Source organism: Heloderma suspectum, chromosome 2, assembly GCF_057233095.1.
Source record: "Heloderma suspectum isolate Gila_16-S chromosome 2, 16-S_ref, whole genome shotgun sequence".
Lineage (NCBI taxonomy): Eukaryota > Metazoa > Chordata > Lepidosauria > Squamata > Helodermatidae > Heloderma > Heloderma suspectum.
In genome coordinates this window covers 136,053,469-136,075,220 of record NC_139459.1, presented here as the reverse complement: position 1 = coordinate 136,075,220, position 21,752 = coordinate 136,053,469, and the positions used below count along the sequence as shown (strand labels likewise).

General features: G+C 43.5%; 1 protein-coding gene across 11 annotated transcripts in view; it reads right to left on the bottom strand.

Annotated features, from left to right (window-relative positions):
* Nucleotides 1–3,967: 3,967 nt before the first annotated feature.
* GNE (glucosamine (UDP-N-acetyl)-2-epimerase/N-acetylmannosamine kinase) overlaps nt 3,968–21,752 on the bottom strand; it is a 48,925-nt gene continuing 31,140 nt past the window's right edge. For 10 of the 11 annotated variants that reach the window (XM_084834869.1, XM_084834877.1, XM_084834879.1 and 7 more), the window contains 7 exons: nt 20,858–20,945; nt 17,274–17,484; nt 15,248–15,377; nt 14,247–14,468; nt 12,435–12,617; nt 10,504–10,620; nt 6,107–9,266 (listed from right to left, as the gene is read on the bottom strand). In XM_084834869.1, coding sequence (XP_084690995.1) covers nt 9,031–9,266; nt 10,504–10,620; nt 12,435–12,617; nt 14,247–14,468; nt 15,248–15,377; nt 17,274–17,484; nt 20,858–20,945 — 1,187 coding nt within the window. In that variant the 3' untranslated portion in view covers nt 6,107–9,030. Of the gene's footprint in view, nt 4,810–6,106; nt 9,267–10,503; nt 10,621–12,434; nt 12,618–14,246; nt 14,469–15,247; nt 15,378–17,273; nt 17,485–20,857; nt 20,946–21,752 lie in introns of those variants that run through there. The other variant, XR_014787853.1, reaches the window with a different exon arrangement.

The window sequence follows — 21,752 nt, the reverse complement described above, 5'->3', positions numbered from 1 at the left end:
GCGCAGGAAGCAGTTGAGTAGCCCTGGCACACTATGCAAGCAAACTGCATATCTCCGAAAGCTTGGCCAATGGGTTTTTGGCACCCAAAGGCATGACAAAAAGCAGCCATGTTGGACAACTGTTCCAAGAAGAACCTCCACTGTTTCCAAGATGTAAGATGACAGACTGTCTCTCATGGGATACGCTCCTGACCAGAGAAGGCCCAGAATCCCCCACCCAACTGAGGGAGACTCCTTGCATCTGGCATTCTATGAATGTGCTTGTGTGGCACCTTGGTAGTAAACTACTAGCAGGCAGAAAAAACAAGCCCCACACATTTCAGCTTTTACTCCTTTGTGTCTTCCTGCTAATGGGCCTGGACAAAGACACATGAGGAGAGGCCCAGTTGCCAAGTGAAAAAGGGTTCCTTTCTTGGCAGTAGAGGGACAGGGTGAAACTCCCAAAAATAACTACACCCTTTTCCAACTGGGCTATTGCCTACAAAGTTTCTATGCCGCTCCCATCCCTCTCCTTTGCAGATGTCTATGCTGTTGAAATCATGTCTATGAAATCAGATTGATTATGTCCTTTGCAGCCAAAGATGGAGAAGCTCCATACAGTCAGTAAAAACAAGACCTGGAGCTGACTGTGGCTCAGATCATGAGCTGCTTCTTGCAAAATTTCGTCTTAAATTGAAGAACGTCGGGAAAACCACTAAACCGTTCAGGTATGACCTAAATCATATCCCTGATGAATATACAGTGGAGGTGAGGAATAGATTTCAGGGATTAGACCTGATAGAGTGCCTGAGGAACTATGGACGGAGGTCCGTAACATTGTTCAGGAGGCAGCAAGGAAATCCATCCCAAAGAAAAAGAAATGCAAGAAAGCAAAGTGGCTGTCTGATGAGGCTTTACAAGTAGCTCACGAAAGAAAGGAAGCGAAAAGCAAGGGAGAAAGGGGAAGATATATCCAACTGAATGCAGAGTTCCAGAGAATAGCAAGGAGAGACAAGAAGGCCTTCTTAAATGAACAATGCAAAGAAATCGAGGAAAACAACAGAATGGGAAAGACTAGAGATCTCTTCAAGAAAATTGGAGATCTCAAGGGAACATTTTGTGCAAAGACGGGCATGATAAAGGACAAAGAAGGAAGGGACCTAACAGAAGCAGATGAGATTAAGAAGAGGTGGCAAGAATACACAGAAGAACTATACAGGAAAGATCTGAATGTCCCTGATAGCCATGATAGTGCGGTCACTGAACTTGAGCCGGACATCCTAGAGAGTGAAGTCAAGTGGGCCTTAGGAAGCATTAGTAACAACAAAGCTAGCGGAGATGACAGTATTCCAGCCGAACTATTTAAAATCCTAAAAGATGATGCTGTTAAAGTGCTGCATTCAATATGCCAACAAATCTGGAACACTCAACAGTGGCCACAAGACTGGAAAAGGTCAGTTTACATTCCAATTCCAAAGAAGGGCAACGCCAAAGAGTGTTCAAACTACCGCACCATTGCGCTCATTTCACATGCCAGCAATGCTCAAAATCCTACAAGCTAGGCTTCAGCAGTATGCGAACCGAGAACTACCGGAAGTACAAGCTGGGTTTCGAAGAGGCAGAGGAACTAGAGATCAAATCGCCAACATTCGCTGGATCATGGAGAAAGCAAGAGAATTCCAGAAAGACGTCTATTTCTGCTTCATTGACTACGCTAAAGCCTTTGATTGTGTGGATCACAACAAACTGTGGCAAATTCTTAAAGTGATGGGAGTACCAGACCACCTTACCTGTCTCCTCAGAAACCTGTACGAGGGTCAAGAAGCAACAGTAAGAACCAGACATGGAACAACCGATTGGTTCAAAATTGGGAAAGGAGTACGACAAGGCTGCATATTGTCACCCTGCTTATTTAACTTATATGCAGAGTACATCATGAGAAATGCCGGGTTGGATGAATCAGAGGTCGGAATTAAGATTGCTGGGAGAATTATCAACAACCTCCGATATGCAGACGATACCACCCTAATGGCAGAAAGCGAAGAGGATCTCAAGAGCCTCTTGTTGAGGGTGAAAGAGGAGAGTGCAAAAGCTGGTTTGAAACTCAACATTAAAAAAACGAAGATCGTGGCATCTGGCCCCATCACTTCCTGGCATATAGAAGGGGAAGAAATGGAAGCAGTGACAGATTTTACTTTCTTGGGCTCCAAGATCACCGCAGACGGTGACTGTAGCCATGAAATTAAAAGACGCTTGCTCCTGGGGAGGAAAGCTATGGTCAACCTAGACAGCATAGTAAGAAGCAGAGACATCACCTTGCAGACAAAGGTCCGTCTAATCAAAGCTATGGTTTTCCCAGTAGTAATGTATGGCTGTGAGAGCTGGACTATAAGGAAGGCTGAGCGCCGAAGAATCGATGCTTTCGAACTGTGGTGCTGGAGAAGACTCTTACGAGTCCCCTGGACTGCAAGGAGGTCAAATCAGTCCATCCTAAAGGAAATCAACCCTGAGTGCTCATTGGAAGGACAGATACTGAAGCTGAAGCTCCAATATTTTGGCCACCTAATGCGAAGAGAAAACTCCCTGGAAAAGACCCTGATGCTGGGAAAGACTGAAGGCAAAAGGAGAAGGGGACGGCAGAGGATGAGATGGCTAGATAGCATCACGGATGCAATGAATATGAACTTGAGCACGCTCCGGGAGAGAGCGCAGGACAGGAAGGCCTGGCGTGCTATGGTCCATGGGGTCACGAAGAGTCGGACACGACTGAACAACAACAACAATGCTCTGTTCAAAACATGCTTTAACTACAGCTGGCTAATACCAGTGGTATACCAGTTGCTGTACAGAATGTAAGATGTTCTGGCCAGAATTTAAGGCTTAATTGTAAATTAGACTGCCAAGCCGATAGCTTATTGGAAAGTTGGGGACTGACAATGATTGAAGTTAGATGGTCTTACCAAAACGGGAGGGATGAGGTCATAAAATGTATCTGACAAAAAGTGTGTAACTGAAATCTTACTAGTGCCAGACCCCACATTACCCCCAAACTTTGGTGTTTGTAGTTTTGAGAAACGGCACAGCTGCAGCTAGTCCCTGTTTGTTCTAAAGTCCTTTCCAGTTCTGTAATTTTATATCATCTAGTCCAACTCTGCACAATACTGCTACAGCACCCCTGACAGATGGCCATCCAGCCTCTACTTAAGAAGAGCCCACTGCCTCCTGGGGCTATCAGTTCCACTGTTAAACATCTCTTACCTTTAGGAAGTTTTGTCTAATGTTTAGCCAATATCAACTTCTCTGCAATTCCTCCCATTGGTTCTAGTCCGTTCCATCCTTTATATAGCAGCCCGTCAGATGGCTGCCTTCAACTATCATGTCTCCCCTTAATCTTCTCCAGGCTAAACATACCCAGTTTTTTCAACTGTTCCTTATAGGACTATGTAAATTATTTGTTGCATAGAGATGGTCAGATGGATATAGTGGTAATTTCTTTTGGAAGTTGGCCTCCATGCTTGCTTTCAACAGCCATCATGTTTACCGACCTTGCTGCTTTCTAATACTGTTCTGAAACAAAACTCTGCTAGTACTTCACTTTGCACAGAAAAGACTCTTAAGTAGAGTTAGATGAGATTACTCTCACTCTCCTCAGATTCCCTTGGAAATCAACCTAGCTATTTCCAAAAGAATTGGGAAAAAACCATTTTATTTTCCAAGCTAAACTAAAGGATCTGAAAATAATCCCCCATTCCTTCTAGGCCCCTATATCATAAAGCACACACCTCTTTCCCCCACCCCTTAGATTTGCGCCCCCATCTTTATTCTAACCGTTATACAAACTAATTATTGTTAATGGAACAGCTCCACTCCATTAGCTTTAGGAATTTGATGAAAGTGGGCTACACATCAAGAAGAAACCATGCGAGAGTGACACGTTCATGTAGCTATTGCCTTTGGAAACAAGGTAATTGTGGAAAGTTGTGATATATACATTTAAAAGGTTTAATTGTTCAAATCTTATGCAGTTTAACACAAGCCAGGTAGACCTGTCATTTTCAGCATTAGGCCAGAGCATAATTGTTCAAAATTTATGATACAAACTAGATGCCATAATGAGGAAAGCTACCATATATCTCCTCAGCCTTCACTGTAGCAAGAAACACAGTTGAAGATAGCAATTGATCCAGTAATTCTCAATCAATTTCATTTATATTCTGAGCTTAACTGTTTGTTTATACACAAATGATATTATACCCACCAATAAGAAATACCTTATCACATCAGACAGAATAGTGATTATTACATACTGAGCTCCATACAACTACTTCAACATAAGGGGTTTGATTCACAGTTAAACGTAACAAATACGAATATTGGTTTCCAGTTATAACAATGGGGAAAGGCTCTTGCCTTTTAAAGCAATATCTTGGTGCCATTTAAGCACTATGAAATAGTTAAAGTAGGCAAAAAGCAATTGCTAATGTGTTCATACTAACTTTGGTAGAAAATGGCAGTTTCAGCAAGTTCAAACTGGCACCCATTGAACAAGAGCATTTGGGGCTACATTGGTTCTCAAGTTTTATAAACCTGGTATCTTAAATGAGAATCTGTTACTGAAGATAATGGAATATAAATAGTACTCCCATACTGTAGCTATTTGATTTAAAATGAAAGTGCAGTACTGCTTTCCAGGGAGTACTTTTGTCTCTGCTACTCAGTAGTATTTCAGGAATAGTATGACACAAATTGGCATGGGATTGACATTCTATTTAATATTGAGGGAGTAAGGATTCAATCCTATGCATGTTTCGACAGAAAAAAATCCTACAACTCCCAGCATGCCTCAGCCAGCCATGCTGGGAATTGTAGGACATTTTTTTTCTGTTGAAACATACATAGGATTGCACCCTAAGTTATCTATTCATCCTGAACTAGCAACTGCAATATGCTCTTGGAAAAAGCTTTTGCACTGAAGTCAATCCATTCTTCTCTGCACTGGGCTGGGAGAGAGAACACAACCAGTTGTTTTACAATCTATAGATCCCCTCCCTCCCACCTAACAGGTGACTGATGCTGCCTCACTCTAGTCAAATCTTTGATGTGTGTGGCCCTGCAAGCACAGCAGTGAGCATGTAGCCCATTTCTACAGTAATGGTTCTTGGACTGGGATGACAAATACTAAAAAAAGCTTAGCCACGTATCCCTGAATGATGTGAGCAGATACGACATCCGATTCTAGCTAAGCCCAGATTTACCGTTCTATTGGTAGAAAACTAAACGTTCTCAAAACTTGTTTTGTTTCCCAGCCTTCCCAGTCTAGAAGACTGCAAGTCTCACCAGGGCTACCAATAACAAACAGAAGACAAACTTGACAGCACAACAGTCCATCTACTAATTACATTATCATTATTCCTAATACTGAACGTGGATGTTTCTGTGGCTATTGATATGGAAGCAAGCAGGGCTCACATGGCAACATTTTGTTTTGTGCCAGCACTTGTTCCATCCAGTACTGAACCCAGGGGGTCCTATGGCTGTTTTGCAGAAAAACGGGGCCATGCACAGACAAGGTTTTTGAATAATTGGGTGACTTGCAGGCAGACAGAAAATGCTACTTTTTACTTAAAAACAACAGTCTAATGAAGTGCTGGGTATGCTTATTGTCACCTAGAAAGCATGGAATGTTCAGGGCAGTTGAACATCAGTTGGAGGAAGGAGACAAAACTGCCCTGATTAAGCCCCTAACCATTTATATAGTATCCTGGAGGGGTGAGTGTCGAGGCATATGCATTCCATACATATATACCAGAGAGCTTTGGCTGTTGGGCAGTATAGCAATGAAATAAATAAATAAATAAATAAAAAATAAATACCACTAATACTCCAGGATGCTATAAGCTTTAAGGTCTCTGACCGCTTCAAAGCTAAAAAAAGAAATCCTGCAGGAAGGAGGATTAATTAGGAATAGTGGAAAGGCACTTCATCCTAATTACCCTTCCAAATACTCTTAGATGTGAAAGACGTACAGCCCTTAAGAAGGAATGATAAAATTCCAATGTGCATTCCTTGACCCCAACCTCTACCTGCAACTCTCCAATACACTGCAGGGAAGGAAAAGGTAAAAGTGCCACACTGCCCTCCAGATTCAGGGGTAGATGAGCAACCTCCTGCTCACCTAGCTTCAAACCTAAGCAGTTTCTTGCTTGTGGGGTGGGATGGGGTGAAGCATCATTTATTCTCCCCCTAGGCTCTGGCTCCACCCCTATCATGCAAAATATGTAAGAAAGGTGTGACATTATGATGTGGCATTTCTCTTGAGCTTTTCCAAGTTCGTTTACATAACAGTGGGCCACGTACATGCGGCAACGCTGGGAGAGACACCGGCACCAGAGACGTTTAGCCATGAGAAGAACAGCTAACAGAGCATTTTGTGAAGTGCTCCAAAACCCAACATTAAATAATATGGTATTAGATATACTGAGATGCTCTAGCTTTTGCCAGAACTGCTGTTTCAGGGTAAAGACGGGGTGATTCTGTGCCATGTAAATACTGGTTTGTGCAGGCCTGCACAGCTCATGACCACTTCCACAACTGGAACACTACCCACCAACCATGTCAATGGCCTGATAGCTGTTTGACAACTCCTCTACTTTTGCAGTCCTAAGCAGTCAACCAAACCAAGGTGGTTGTTGAGCCCCCACAGGGCTGTGTTTTGCTTGGTGGTGAACAAGTTGTGTTGGAATGGTTTAACAGTTTGTCAGCCTTCTCCAAGCTGTTGCTCTCTAGCTGTTGTACCGCAAGTCTCGTCATTTCCAGCCAGCATGGCCATTGGTGAAAGCATTGGCCATGCTGGCTAGGAATGACGGGGGTTGCAGTCCAACACATTTGGAGAGTACCAGGTTGGGGAAGGCCGGTTTAAGTGCTGCTGCATAACAGCAACCACAACCATTTTTACCATGCTAGAATGCACAGTATATTTTTGTCTCTCTTTCAAAGTACTGGGAATTGGGGGTGGGAAGACCTCGCTTCCTTCAGGGTACAAGCATATTTTTGGCTGTAAACACATTAGATCCTAGCAGTAAGTATTGAAAATACAAGTTGAATTCAGGGAAGAAGCACTGACAGGGAACAAAAATCCTTCCTACATTCATTGTTGAAGAGATCTGGTTTTTCAGGCCCAATATTTTAAAAATTGTCACAAGGATTTTGTAGCTGTTCTTACAGACATAAACTTAGACATGAAAGACCATTGGACACACTGGGCAATGTGTCTGTTTAATGTCTTCATCCTGTCTCACTGAGGGGTTATGAAATCCTAGCTCAAATTAATCCGTCAGTCAGACCTTATTTTTTCTTACCTAAAGTAAACAGGAAGCAAATATTCAAAGTCAATATGAAATTTAATTTATTCAAAATTGAAGTTTCAAATTTGGTTTACTGATCAAATCTGATGGTCAAGTACACTAATTTTTGTGTGTGTGTTCTAAAAACTAAAACAGCTGTTTCTATAGCTTTTAGGATGGCAGGTCTCAAGTACCTCTCTATTCCACTTATATCAATAATATTCTATCATGTTGCATTTTGAAAATGCCTTTAAAATAGAATCTGGAAACCAGACTTGTGTCCTGACACTCCTAAACATATTTGCTCCAAAGCAATTCTGAATTCAGTGGGACATACAGCTGGTTTACAAGGTGCTTCAGGTACATCTGTATTTGCTACAGTAAGTACGTGAAGGAGAGAACTGCATCCTCAAACACACCAGGGAGAGCAGCCAATCATGGCTCCCCAGCAAGTCTCTGCTAAATGTCTTTGAGCATCTTTAGGCCATGTATCTCCCTTTCATGTTTACAGCAAACATCAGTCCAACACTGGCACACCCATAGTGCTGTAAAAAGAAGTATTTATTTCCAAGGCCTGCAGCCTCAAAGTAGCGATATAGGTGAGGCTGATTCATCAAATTTGAAATCGGGTTTACCGATCTTCAGATCTGATGGTCAAGTACACTAGTACTGAATTATCATCGAATTTTGCTAGGCAGCCTTATGATACTATCTGCTCAGATCCTGGGGGTAAAAAGAGGATATAATATATGGGTGCTTGGGCTGCTAAAACTGTATACCATCTTCGAAGGCCAGTTTTAAGTGTGGGATTGATTCAGACATCACACACAAAGCAGTTATTTGCATACCAACACACACAAATCAGCCAAGATGCCTCTCTCTAACCAAGGTCTAGCAACTCAGTCCAATGAGTAAAGGCAGTCTGTAATACAAATGACTTGAGATTGGCTGCATGATTCTCTAAAAATGAAAGGAATGATCAAAAAGCAAGTCCATAGTAGAGACAGCTTGCATTTAAAAAAAACATCACCACAGGTGACTGAGACAAAGCTAGTACTTCTTGCTTCCTAGTGTATAAGCTCTTGGAAGCAATACCTGTAAGTGCACTGTGTATCATTGGACTCTTCCTTCCAACAAGGATTTTTTATATTAATTTAACAAATAAATGCATGGATGGTCACTGCGTTATCACTGAATAATCTTAGCATTAGATGGTTGTATGTAGCCGCTCTCATCAAGCAGAGATCACACTGCCCGTTTTAGCCTCTGCAGAGGCAAGAACGGTTCTGTACATCTGTAAGTGAGGATTCTTTGCTTGAATAATGATCGTCACAGTTTCTGGCTACTGAAATGCTATGTATTGGCTAACACAGTTGGAAAATCCATGAGCAGGAAGAAGTAAGGAAATTAATATCCCCCATCTTTCTTAGATGTCTGGGATACAGGCATCCTCAGGAATTGTTTAGTTTCAAAAAGGTCTGTGAGAGAATCTTCCTGTGAGCGACCTTTCTAGTATCCTGTGATCTTCCAGCACAGAATGAAACTGCACATTAAAAAACAACAATAAGGAAAAAAGTATTTGGGATAAGGAAATTCTGAAGGACCTGCTACCTAATTAAAAAAGAAAGCTGACATCAGTAAAAAAAACTTTTTTGAATGAGCCAGTATAAACTGCAGTAATCTCTCTATATTTTTTTTTGCCAGGTGTCTAGTATACCCTGCGTGTAGTATAATCCAGGACCATGCTAGCTGCTCCAAGCAAGGCAGGATCTGCCAGGTCTGAGGCAACCACATCCACTGCCTGTACGGAGAACAAGGCGCGCTGATGGATCACATCTTTGACAATGTTGACGTAATGATTTGCCAAGACCCCAGAAAGTATCACAAGAGAAGGGTTAATGGTGTGCAGCATGTTCACAATTCCAAGGCCCAGAGCTGTACCTGCTGTGAGAAAGACGGAAAGCAGAAGTCAGCGAGAATATGGGAATTTGTTGAGAGACAACTCTCTTAAAGATGAAAAATGCTATGATAGAGGTAGTATTGTCGTTGGTGTACATCTACCTTTATTTTGTCTTACTATCATCTCGGATCAAACAGATTTTATAGGATTCTTAAAGCACCACAAAATATGTTTACCAGAGCCAACAGTGGGATAAGCATACACACCATTGGCACCTATGCTTCTCTCACACCACTGTCAACTGTCCCAAATAGTACACCTTAACTTCAAGAGCCCTAACAGTATGGTAAAAACGTTTGTTTCATGTGACAAATAATATATTTATGATTCAAAAGACAACAATCCCTGCTAGGTATCATTCCATCTCTACAGAAAATGTTTTATGTATTTAGTAGTTCCCTAAAAGTAGCTGGCCAAGTTCTAACAATGAAAAAATACGGTGGAGAACCATGCTTAGGATTCAAGAAATAATGAAGACAGGAAGGTTTCCACATTCTGCAAAATTCTCCCCTAGCACAAACAATGGGGGATGGGGAGAATTATTGTTTGCTTTCAAGATAAATAGGGATTTGATTTATTGGATATAAATTATCTCTTGTCAAAGATGGGGCACATTACAATAAGGAAGACCCACTGCCAAATATAGACTTTCCTCCATCTTCTGCTTAAGGCAGGGGTGGGCAACTTGTGGCCCTCCAAATTTTCTGGTCTACAACTCCCATCATCTCCCACTATTGGCTATGCTGGTCAGGGCTGATGGGAGTTGTAGGCCTGAACACCTGGAGGGCCACAAGTTGCCCCCTCCCCTATAGCTTAAGGCTTCAAAAATCTGCTCCAGAGGGTTGGGGAACCCTCCAGAGCAAATGGGGGGCACATGGGGGCTGCAAAGGGGAGGGGGAATCACTGAAAATTGCTCCCACTGAAGAATGCCTTCCATTGGCAGAAGAACATTAGGTAGATACCAGCTTGTGATACGTGTACCTATATTTGCTCACATCCATCCCTTCTTACCTTGTCTTGCCTATTCTTTCCCTCCCTTCGTTGCCTCCAAGTGAAAGTTGAAATGTAATCTCCTTGGGGCAAGGACCTAGCCGTTTTTGCTAACATTACTCTGGAACTGACATAACCATACTGCTGTATCAATAACAGTAAAGTTACATCGCATCTTTATAACTAGCCAGGATTCTAACAAAATTTTCTGCCTTATGTTCGCATACTTACCTGTTCTAACAATATTTTCAGCTTTTGGATTTCCCAGTTTAGCTGCTTGAATGAGATGGGCAGCAGTTACTGTCTCTTCCTTCTTTACAGACATCCCTCCAATTAACAGTAAATCCTCTGCTTGGACAGAAAAGGGGGATAGTAAGATGGTACTAGTAACTAAGGAGTGAGAACAGACTGCTTGTTACATTTCACCAACCACGAAAAGTGGTAGAAACAAGACTTTTAATTTCACATAACGAAGTACGATGTGAGGAGTTAATGTCAAATGGAACAAGATTAAACCTGTTGTAGCTCTTCGCTGATACGAATCCTTAAATTACTGTTCAATTGTGATATTCTACTGGCTTGGTTGCATATGTACAATAATTCCACATCTAGATGTATCAGGGAAGAGTGTGATTGACCCAGCCAGTTTCTGTCAGCAAGCTCTGTCCACATGGCGTGAATGCATGCTTCTACACAGTACTATGGATGAAACTATACTCACATACTATGCTGGTCAGTATTTAAATAACTCATTAGCAGTGAGGTGCTCTTTGAATTCAATTTCTTCATTTGCCCTGTATAACAGAATTGCTGAATTTTGATAGCTAGAGACAGCAGGAATGGCCATTCTTTGTGTAGTGGTGCTAATTAGGTCATTTATCAACATTTCAAAAATATGTTGCAAGGTCTTAAGCTAGCTACAGCCAAAATTTCATTATGAGCGAGGCATCTCAGAAGAATAGGAAATGACATGATGCCAAATACAGGTATCCGAACATATATGGGCACAAGAAGTTGCCTTGTATTGAGTCAGACGGTTAGTCCAGCTATTCCAGTATTGTTAATTCTTGGCTCTCTCGAATCTCAGGTAGAGGCCTCTTTTAAGCCTAACTACCTGGATCCTTTTAGCTGGAGATGCCGAGCATTGAACTTGGAATTTTATGCACGCAAAGCATCCATGTACTCTAGCACTAAGCAACGTTCCCTGCTTGCTAAATAAAACACAGTCTAAAACGCAGATGGGATGTCTTACAGAAAGCTATGTGCACTTTGGTCTTAATAGAGGAGCAAGGCCTACCGACATGTATGTCCAACAATGCTTTACTTCTGCTTGGGCCTTTGGGGATGAAGAAAGGCAGCAGAAATAAATGAAGCAGACCTAAAAAAAACACTGCACTGGCAACAGTTTACATTAAGGGTGATGTTAATTTTGTATGGTAAGATATATAAACCTCTCACCAAAGCAAGGATTTACTCCAAAAGGTGAAAGTTGAAAACAAGTAAATTGTTTTGAACTACAGAAAATACACACAAAGGCTGCAAAGCTGTAAGAAGCAATCACGTCTGTGTGTTTACTCAGCAGCAAGTGACATGCACATTGCAGTCCATGCTCCGCCTACCATGCGCAGTCAGTGTGGAGCCACCTCCCCCATGGAGTCTTGTACAGCACAGCTCATCGTATCTTGCATTATGAAGAATTGTGAAGAATTCTTAGATCAATGCTGCACAGTGCCAATGACAATGCCTATGTGGCGAATGTGCATATGGTTGCACAGGCAGACTTGCCTTTCAGGTAGGCTTCACTGTAGGTTTCGATGGGAGCACAGTTAGCTGGGAATGCAGTTGAATCAGAACAGTTTGCTTCTGAACATCTTGCCACTTTATTTGCTTAAGAATACAGCATTAAGTGGTATTCTGACACTGTAATTATTTAAATGTATACTAGGGGAACTTTTTTTTAGGTTGCTTGCATTACATGCACATCCTTCCTTCCTCAACCTGATGCCCTCCAGATGTTTTGGACTTCAACTCCCACCAGGCCCAGCCAACATGGCCAATAGCCAGGAATCCTGGGAGTTGTAGCCCAAAACATCTGGAGGACACCAGATTGGGGAAGGTGGATGTAAATAAGGACGAAGGAAGAGGTTCAACACTATACCTACCATCATGCAATTTCTTAGCTTCTCTCTGCAGGGCCATTCCAGAAGCATATGCTTCTATACATCCTTGGCTCCCACACAGGCACTTAGGTCCATCTAGAGCTACTATGATGTGCCCAAGCTCAGCAGCACAAAAAGAGCTTCCATGGATCAGTTCATTTTGATGAACGATTCCACCACCAATACCTGAAAGTTAATGACAAGGCCTGAAAATGATAGCTACAGCATCACAGAACCCTATTTTTGTTTTAGTGAACTGCCTAGAGAGCTTCAGCATTGGATGTTACAGAAATGCAGTTAATAATAATATTTGTACATATCTTGAGAGAAACATATTCATCACTACACATCTGAAGGCATACATTTCAACTCCTAGCCTCTGTTTCATGTTATTTAAAAAGTGCTCTTTGGAATGCAAGGTGCAGGTTACCGCAAGGTCTCACAATTAAGAGATAGGATTATCCGAGACCAATTATCTTCACACGTCATATTGTGGCAAATGCATGCCAGCCGTTGTGTATACAGCAGGAAATACACAGCTAATCTAAGCGCTCTGGTGCTCAATGAGATACATTGTATGATAATCATTTGTTGTATATACACTGTTTTTCCTTTTACAAGGCTCTGTGTGTGTGTGTGTGATATATACACATACACATATATGTGTGTGTTTGTGCATATCTATATAGTGTGAATGTGTGTGAAAAATGTCTATGTATAAAGGCCTAAACAGTCCGGGACTAGGATATCTGAGAACCACTTGCTTCCATAAGTGCCTGCTCAATTAAAATTTTTGCTGGAGGCCCTGTTTTGGGTGTCCCACTTTCTAAGGTGAGGCACTTGGCGACCAGGGATAGGGCCATCTCCGCAGCAGCATTCTCATTTGTGACATCTCATTTATTTGGTGCCCATCTTAAGGTGCCGAGTAGAACCATGGCTGTTCACTCAGGCATTAATGGCTGCTTGCTGACTGATTTTGCGGCTATTTTTCTGTTGATTTTGTTCCACGGTCATTCCTTGTATTCTAAAACGCAATTGTAGCTAATTGCAACCCATGTAAAGCCTTTCTCCCGCAAAAGCAACCCCCCCACCGCCAACCACTCACTCCCTGCAACCCCTGCCACTATTACCACCACCACCTGTCAATGCCAGGCACTGCACTGCGACAGCTGTAACGTGACAGTTGCCCAGCATTGCTTGGTTCTCAGCACTACTAGCGCCGTGCTGTGCAAGCCCATCATGGAGGAGAGGGCGGCAGGCAGCAGAAGCGCTGCCAGGGAATTCAAGTGACAGTGGGGTCCCGAGGAAGGTGGCAGCATCCCTGCTGCAGCTGCCTGAAAATTTTCTGTAGCTTAAGGGAAATTAGGTGGCACAACAACTCTACAGCCACGGCACACAGTTCTTTTAAAAAATCATTGCTCAGGTTATAGGCTGGGATCCAACACAAGACTATGACGGATGGTGGGAGCTGGATGATGCAAGAAAGGAGTTTGGACAAATTCAAGGAGGATAAGGCTATCCATGGCTACTGGCCATGAGGTCATCTATGTTACCTCCTGTATTAGAGGTAGTATGGCTCTGTATGCCAGTTGCTGGGGAACACGAGTGGGGCATGTGTGTGTGCTGTTGCACTCATGTCCTACTTGTGAGCTTCCCACAGGCAGCTGATTGGCCACCGTGTGAACAAAATACTGGACCTTTGGTCCGATTCACCATAGCTCTTCTTATTTCTTATGACTGAGGTGCATTTACAGCAACAGAAATGATTTCAGTGGGCTAGCTCTGTGTCAGATTTTGGCTTGAGCACATAGTTACCTGTCCCAGTGATGATGGTTATAAAGTTTTCTACTCCTTTTCCAAGCCCAAATTTTCTCTCTGCCAGAGCCGCACAGTTGCCATCGTTGTCTACCCACACTGGCAAATGCAGCGCATCTGATATTGGAGTCCGCAGATCAACAGAATTCCACTCCTGAATAAGTTTTGTGGAATGAAGAACTACACCTTCTCTTGGATTTACCCGTCCGCCTGTAGAAATGCCTGAGCCCCAAAGCAGGTCAAGAAAGAAAAACACAATTAACACAAATCTGGTAATGCTAGCCAAAAATGAAAAATCTAAAAGAAAGCCTTGTCAATTGTCAGCTTGCCATTAGGAAACAAAACAAAACAGCCTCTCTCCCTCATCAGCTGTGTCTTTTCACAGTGTTTTAATTTTAAAAAAGCATTCATCAGTAATTCCCCCAAAGAACTGTTACCATTTGGTAACTAACTGACTCAAGAATATATATTTCTCTTTGTATCTGCATATTGTAAGAGGATTCCTAAGGATGCATCCACACCATGTCCTGGATGCACTTTTGACCTGTCCTTTATTGTTCCTTGAAGGTATGCAGTACTCAGACAGAAGACATCAGTACAAGAATAAAAGGGATGAGAGAGAGACTGCAAGGGACTGCGAGGCTGATGAGGGCCGTGTCTCCCATTTCAAATGGTACTGCAATCAGTGCCCTTTTTACTTTTTAGTCTGCAGAAAAAAGCTAGGTGTGCAAATCCAAATTAATTTTGCAGAAGTATAATTTCTTATGAAAAAGATAAGGCATGGAATTAAAGAATTATACATTCATATGAATATAGCATAATAATACAGTTTGCTGCTTATTACCATAAACGTGTCTGCCTTTAGCCATTTCTTATATACAGCCAATTCAAAAGTTGTTCAGGCATAATATTAAACCTAAAATGTATAGTATTAAAAAGGGCACAATAATATTAAATGCTCCCACTTAGGTAAATAAATATGTAACGCTTGTTAAACTTACCCACACCCAGAATTCTGCAATTCAGATCTACTGCTTCTGAGGCAGCCTCTACACACATCTTAAGGATCAGTTCTATTCTATCATCATAGGTTTTGGGGTTGAGCTGAGTATATTTCTTAAGTATTTCACCCTACGCAAGAGGAAAAACACATCAAGCTTCCTTCTGGTCACCCTCCCCTATATTAAGAGTGGCTTCTCCACAGGCTGTCAAGTATGTGATAGAGTCAAAGACTAAGAAAATATACATGATTATGTATGGTATGCAAGTGCTGTGTTGTGTAGGGATGGCAGCGAATTCCGCCACGGATCACGGTGAGGCCGAATGCCAGTGCATTCGGCCCCCCGAAATCTGTGGTGGAACGGCCTGCCCCCCTGCGTATCCTCCCCGGGATGAGACTTACCTGGGGCGGATCTTCCAAGCGGCGGCGGCGGCTCCGGCGGCTGGTCCTCCGACCGGCTGCCGCCGCCGCCATTTACAGTTTTTTCTTTTACAGAGACGTGATAGGCTACTTAAGTTTTTACGTAGCCTAAAACGTCTGGATAAAAAAAAAAAAAGGGCGTATGCAAATGGCGGCTTCCGTAGCCGCCGCCATTTGCGTACACAGTTCCCCCCCCCCAGAGCCCCCTGTGGCCAGAAATCCGGCTGCGGACGGCTCTGGCCTGGCTGGGCCTGGCCGGCTGCTCCGCGGAGCTGCCGTGGAGCACAGCCGGCCGCGGAGGAGGAATGGATCATCTCTCCCCCCGGTGAGGATTCCAGGGGGAGGGACGGAACGCCTCCCCCCCCACCATCAACATAATCCATGAAAGGTAAGTGACTTTCGTACATCCCTAGTGTGCGCGCATGTGTGTGCCACGTCCCTGGGATCGGATGTGCTCTTCTCACCTACTATGAAGCCATATTCCCAAGCTCAGTCCACACTTACTTGCCACTTGTTTACACTTCAGATGGGAGGAAAATGGGGTTGGATGGGTGTCAATACACTCCACAACAGGAAATGAGCAACGTATGTGTGTGTGTGTGGGGGGGGTGTCACCTGACTGATGCTTTAAGAGTTCTTTAAATGAGCTGTAATTGATTTAAATGTAATGGATTAATATGACTATAGTTTAAGAAAAAAGCATGCTTGCTCTGTTTTTAGATGGTACACACGTATGTTGCAACAGGTGCCATCTTGGAAGAGCATCCCTTCTCTGTGAGAGTGATGGGTGGGGGGAATGCCTCTTCTAAGATTGTGTTTGTCACCTAGTGTTTTTTTAAAAAAAAATTACTTATATTCAAAATAATTAACATTTTTTAAAAATTATGATTTTTTTTTTTAGAGTGATGAATAGTTGCAGTCCTAGAGCAGTGCTGGCTGGCACTGGAGACCAAAACACGTAATGCCTACCATTCCAAGACAGAGAAGTTTATATTCTGCTACAGAATCCTCATGGTTTATTTCATTGTTACTACTACAATTAGAGATGTGTGCTCTTTTATACAGCCCTCATCATGTCTTCTGAAACAGGATGTGCTTACACACATCCAATTTCACAGGCCTTCATTCTCTTTTGTATTAGTGTTTCAGCACCATCCAGAACTTGTTCATCAGGGATTTTTAAAATCATTATTATGTAGATTGGTTGAATACATGTATATTTCTGGATTATTGGTACATTCATGTATTGTTATATTTGTATGTGTTCTTTTATGGAGAACTTGTGATTGTAGATCAACAGATATTTATTGGAGTGGATGGCGTAATACATTCAAGTTGTGCTCTCTTTTTTGTCTTCATAGGAAATCTACTCCACAGCATGCCTTTTAGTTCCAGAGGTTTTGTTTTTGAACCTCCAATTTATTGCCAACACGCCAGCCTCCTGGAAGATCTCCCATGTGTTTGAGTGAATCAGTCTACATGCATGCTGTGCAGATTTTTTAAAGAATAATGTGGCTTGGTAATCTGTTTAAAATTGGCAATGTGAACACCCCACCTCCCGGTCCAGCAAAGAGATTCCCACCTGCTGTGTTACAGTTAGTATTTACCTTCATGGTGACAATTGCTATCCGGAGGTTTGTTCCACCCAGATCCACTGCCAGTGCGCTTTGGGTCTCTAGGATATGGTCAATATCTTGGGAGATGCTTTCTTTTACAGAAGGGAAACGGAATTTCTTCTGAATGGGCTCTTGGAGGTCAATAGACTTAAGGAATTTCAAAATTCTTGGAACAGCATTCCCATCTCCATATATTTTTGAACTATAACATTAGGTGGCAGCAATTGTAACATGTAAAAAAAACACACCACAGCAACACATCTTACAATTCAAGACAATGCATTCTAGATGACAAGCAGGAAAAAGACAAAAACACTATTGCAACAGGAAGTATGTCATTTATTTGTTAGATGTTCTTGATAACTAGGAATTTGTGCACCTGTAAGAAACATAACTTTGGAACGTCTAGGTACAATTCAATCATGTTCAAACACTTTAAATCCCACCAATTTCAACTGAAAAAGCCAGGTTTAAGGCAGGGACGCACAGTCTTTTAGCCTCAAGGGCTGTATCTGGTGTCAGATGCAGGGCTGGGGGCCACATATATGCCCATGTGTTTGCACGCATGTGTGCGCGCACGTGCACGCCCACACACATTCGCACAGAGCGTCCAAATACATAAATACTCTCTTCCCCCTCACACACATAGACTCACCTCAAACATGTACACTCCTTCCCAGGAGTGTATACACACACACTCTTCCCCCCACCACACACACATACACAGTGTTATCTCCCCGCCACACACACACATTCATACACACTCACATTCACACACACACACACACACACACACACACACTCTCTCTCTCTCTCTCTCTTCCCCCTCCCCACCCACATCCCCACATCCCCTCCCTGCGTATTCGGACCTAGGGATCCCTGGGGATTGGGAGAAGCTTTCACATCTCCCAGTCCCCAGTGATGTGATCATTGCCTCTCTGCTCCTAGAAGCAGCAGAAAAAACACACTCCTGCAGGTGAAGTGCCTGGGGGCTGGGAGAGAATTGCCTGATACTAAGCGGAAATACAAAGGAGTAGGGATGGCAGAGAATTCCGCCACGGATTCCAGTGAGGCCGGACAGTACTTACCTGGGGCAGATGCGGCGGCTCCGGCAGCGGCTCCGGCGGCAGCGGCTGGTCAATTGGTCGGTCGCGGCCGCCGCTATTGCCGTCCTGGCTTGCAGCCGTGATAGGGTATGTAAGAATTTACATAGCCTATCACGGTTAGGTAAAAAAAAAAAAACTCACGTACACAAATGGCAGTGGCTACAGCGGCCGCCATTTGTGTACGCTGAGGTTGTTTTTTTTACCCAGCCGTGATAGGCTACGTAAATTCTTACGTAGCCTATCACGGCTGCAAGCCAGGATGGCAATGGCGGCGGCAGCAGCCCGGCCGCGGCCAGCCAGGAGACCAGCTGCTGCCGCCAGAACCACCGCTGCCGCCGGAACCGCCGGCCGTTGAGGATTCCGGGGGGGGAGGACCGGATCGCCTCCCCCCCGTCAAGGATTCCAGGGGGAGGGACGGAGCGTCTCCCCCCCACCGTGAAAGTTTCTGCGAAAAGGTAAGTGAGTTTCGTACATCCCTACAAAGGAGCAGCCTACTAGGGGATTCTAAGAGTTAGGACGTCAGTTGGTCTACGTTTGGAGAAAAGCGCAGCAACTCTCTGAACTTAAGGAGTAGGAGGGGAGAGTCCCCCCCTTTCCCGTGGGGCCTCGGGGCGCAGCTGTTGTTATTGCGCCAAACGGGCAGAGCGCCTCCTCTTGGTGCCCACAACCTCTTTCTTGTCTCTGCGCCTGCGCCTCACGTCTAGAAGCTCAAGTTGTCCCACCATCTCCATGCCATGGTCACTGTCACTCCCAGGAATGCGAGCAGGGGGGTGCTCTCCCTCCAGCTGCACCTCTGAAAAATGAGCAGGTTCCTCTCCCATGGAATGTATCTCTTCCTCAGAATCAGAGCTGCTTTGGGACTCTAAGGGCTCAGATCCAACCCAACCATATTGCCATTAGATGATCATATCAATCAACACAGAGAAAATGGCTTCTGTTTTACATATTGAGACCTTCTTGCAAAGACAGGTGAATCAGCTTTGGGCAACTGCACCAAAAACCGACACTCCAGTGCCAGTAGTAGCTGAGATCTTGATCCTACACAGTTATACCAGTATATAACAGCTGTGCAACGCCAGCGTGATATCAGTACTTGTTACGTATATGCTGGTGCAGACATAGGCTCTTCTAGGCGCTAACATCTATCAGCTAGTGAAGTGAGTCTTAGGAGAAGACCACATGATTTTTCACAAAATCTTGCCCATTGTCAGCCTGATCTATGGCATACATAAACAGCTGTCTTGTAATAACCCACTGTTAGACCAAGTAAAAATGAATGGCTGAGTTTGCACTGGCAGAATTGGGCACATTTTGCCATCATGGAGCTGAATTGTGTTTATAATAACACTCAAGTGTTTGTAAGTGCTGAAGTTCTAAAGTGCTCAAAGCAGTTCACGTACATGAAGCCTTACATCATCCAGAAAAGGCAGACTTGTGTTGTTCTCCCTGTATCCTGGCTGGGAGGCCGAAGCCATGAGATATAGTGAGACCACAGTCAGAGGAAAGAGCTCTGCTAGCTGTCATTTACTATCTCGGCCATGGGGGTCTTTCACCCTTTTCCTGCTAACACTTGGTTGTGAATTATTAATTCATTGTTTTGCTATCTTGACATTTATGCAATTGTATTTATATTTGTGATTACAGAACTATTTTATTGAATTGTTTTTAATATGGAGATATTATAGAAAGTGATTCATTGACATATTTATACTTTTGGTTGTTGTGTTTAGTCATGCTTTTTTGAGTGTAATGTACATGGAAAAGCAGCATTTAAATATAAAGTGAGAATGACTGTAGTGGTGTGTGCAAGATGAGATTTTACCTGGAGAATTCCCAGTTCTCCCCTCATTCTCTTAGTCCCTACACTATGCTAGTTTAGCCAACAGTAGCTGTTTACTGATGCTACAGATCAAAGCACTTCTGTATTGGTCTGATGCTAGGGAAAAAAGGTTGCAAGATATCAAATAATTTTTCCTGGTGCCGGAGGGAGCAATCCTATGGTCACTAAACAGAATCTGGGGGGGCCACAGGAACTTTTGGATTCCTGGATCCAAGGTCAGAGACAGCAATCCATGCTTCCCACGCCACCTCCTCTCCTTCACAGCTGGTGCAGAAAGAACTGTGTTGGCTGCTTCTCTGAGGTCATGCTGGTGACCTCAGAGAGGGGGGAAAAGGGGGCGTGCCAGTGGACGGGGAGGGCTCAGAGAAAGCCGGGATACAATGTATCCTGAGGCCTCCCCTGCCTCCTTCTCTCCTGCTCTGACGCATCCCAGCTAGATGGGCAAAAAAGTCCACCTAGCCAAAATGCAGAGTGGGAGGAGGGCGAAGAAGGCGGAGGTGAAGATCGTCTCCACCATTCCCCCACTCTGCACTGGATGCCCATAAGCCTCCAAGTTTGGAGGCTTACAAGTATCAGCATAGGATTGCGCCCTAAATATCTCTTACAGTCACTTGCATGGTTATACTTACCAAGGATACTGTTTCCCAAACTGGAGTTGCAGAGCTTGCAGTATTTTGTCCTTGGTGTCAGCATCACGAACATGAAGGACATTTTCACCTTAAAAAAAATAAAATCATAAAACAGTATTATAGGATGAAATTGAATTTGAAATGAAAAGTACTTACTTTTGAATGCTGCCGATGCATTTCTAGCAAATAAATGCTTAGTATGGGAAGGTCCTATTGCTGCACCAGCACATAATTATAAATGCTGACATTGCAGTTGAGTTGGGAGAAGTTACACCTGCACTGTAGACAGATATGCTAGAATAATTATTTAGGGCAAGGCGAGCAACTTGTGGCCCTCTAGGTGTTTTGGCCTACAATTCCCATCAGCCCCAGCCAGTATGGCCAATGATCAGGAATGCTGGAAGTTGTAGTTCAAAACATCTGGGGGGGACTGGGTTGGGGGAGGCTGCACAGGCCTTGCAGCCTTTCCAGAATAATAAACCATATTAAAGAAGTGCTAGGGTGATGCCAAGAAAATACACATGCACAAGCCATCCTGGATGAACTTCTCAGTAACCAGGGTGGGGGTGTTGTAGTTTAAACAACAAAGCACTAAACATGGCTTCCCTACATGCCTGGATGGTTCCCCTGATATGCAGGAACTTCTCCTGCCCACTTTGGGCACCCTCTCAGTTTGCACAGAGCACACCCACTTTACTATTATAGAGAGGGACTTGGTTTAATTCATGCAGATATAAGGGGGGGAAAGGCTATTCTAACAACACAGCATATAAAGGAACTAGAAACTAGACAACAGTGGGTTTATTTTTCCTAGATGTCAAAAAGACAGCCAGTGTGCTGTAATGGTTAGAGTTTTGGACTAGGAGAGGGGAGACCCAGTTTCTAGTCCCCACTC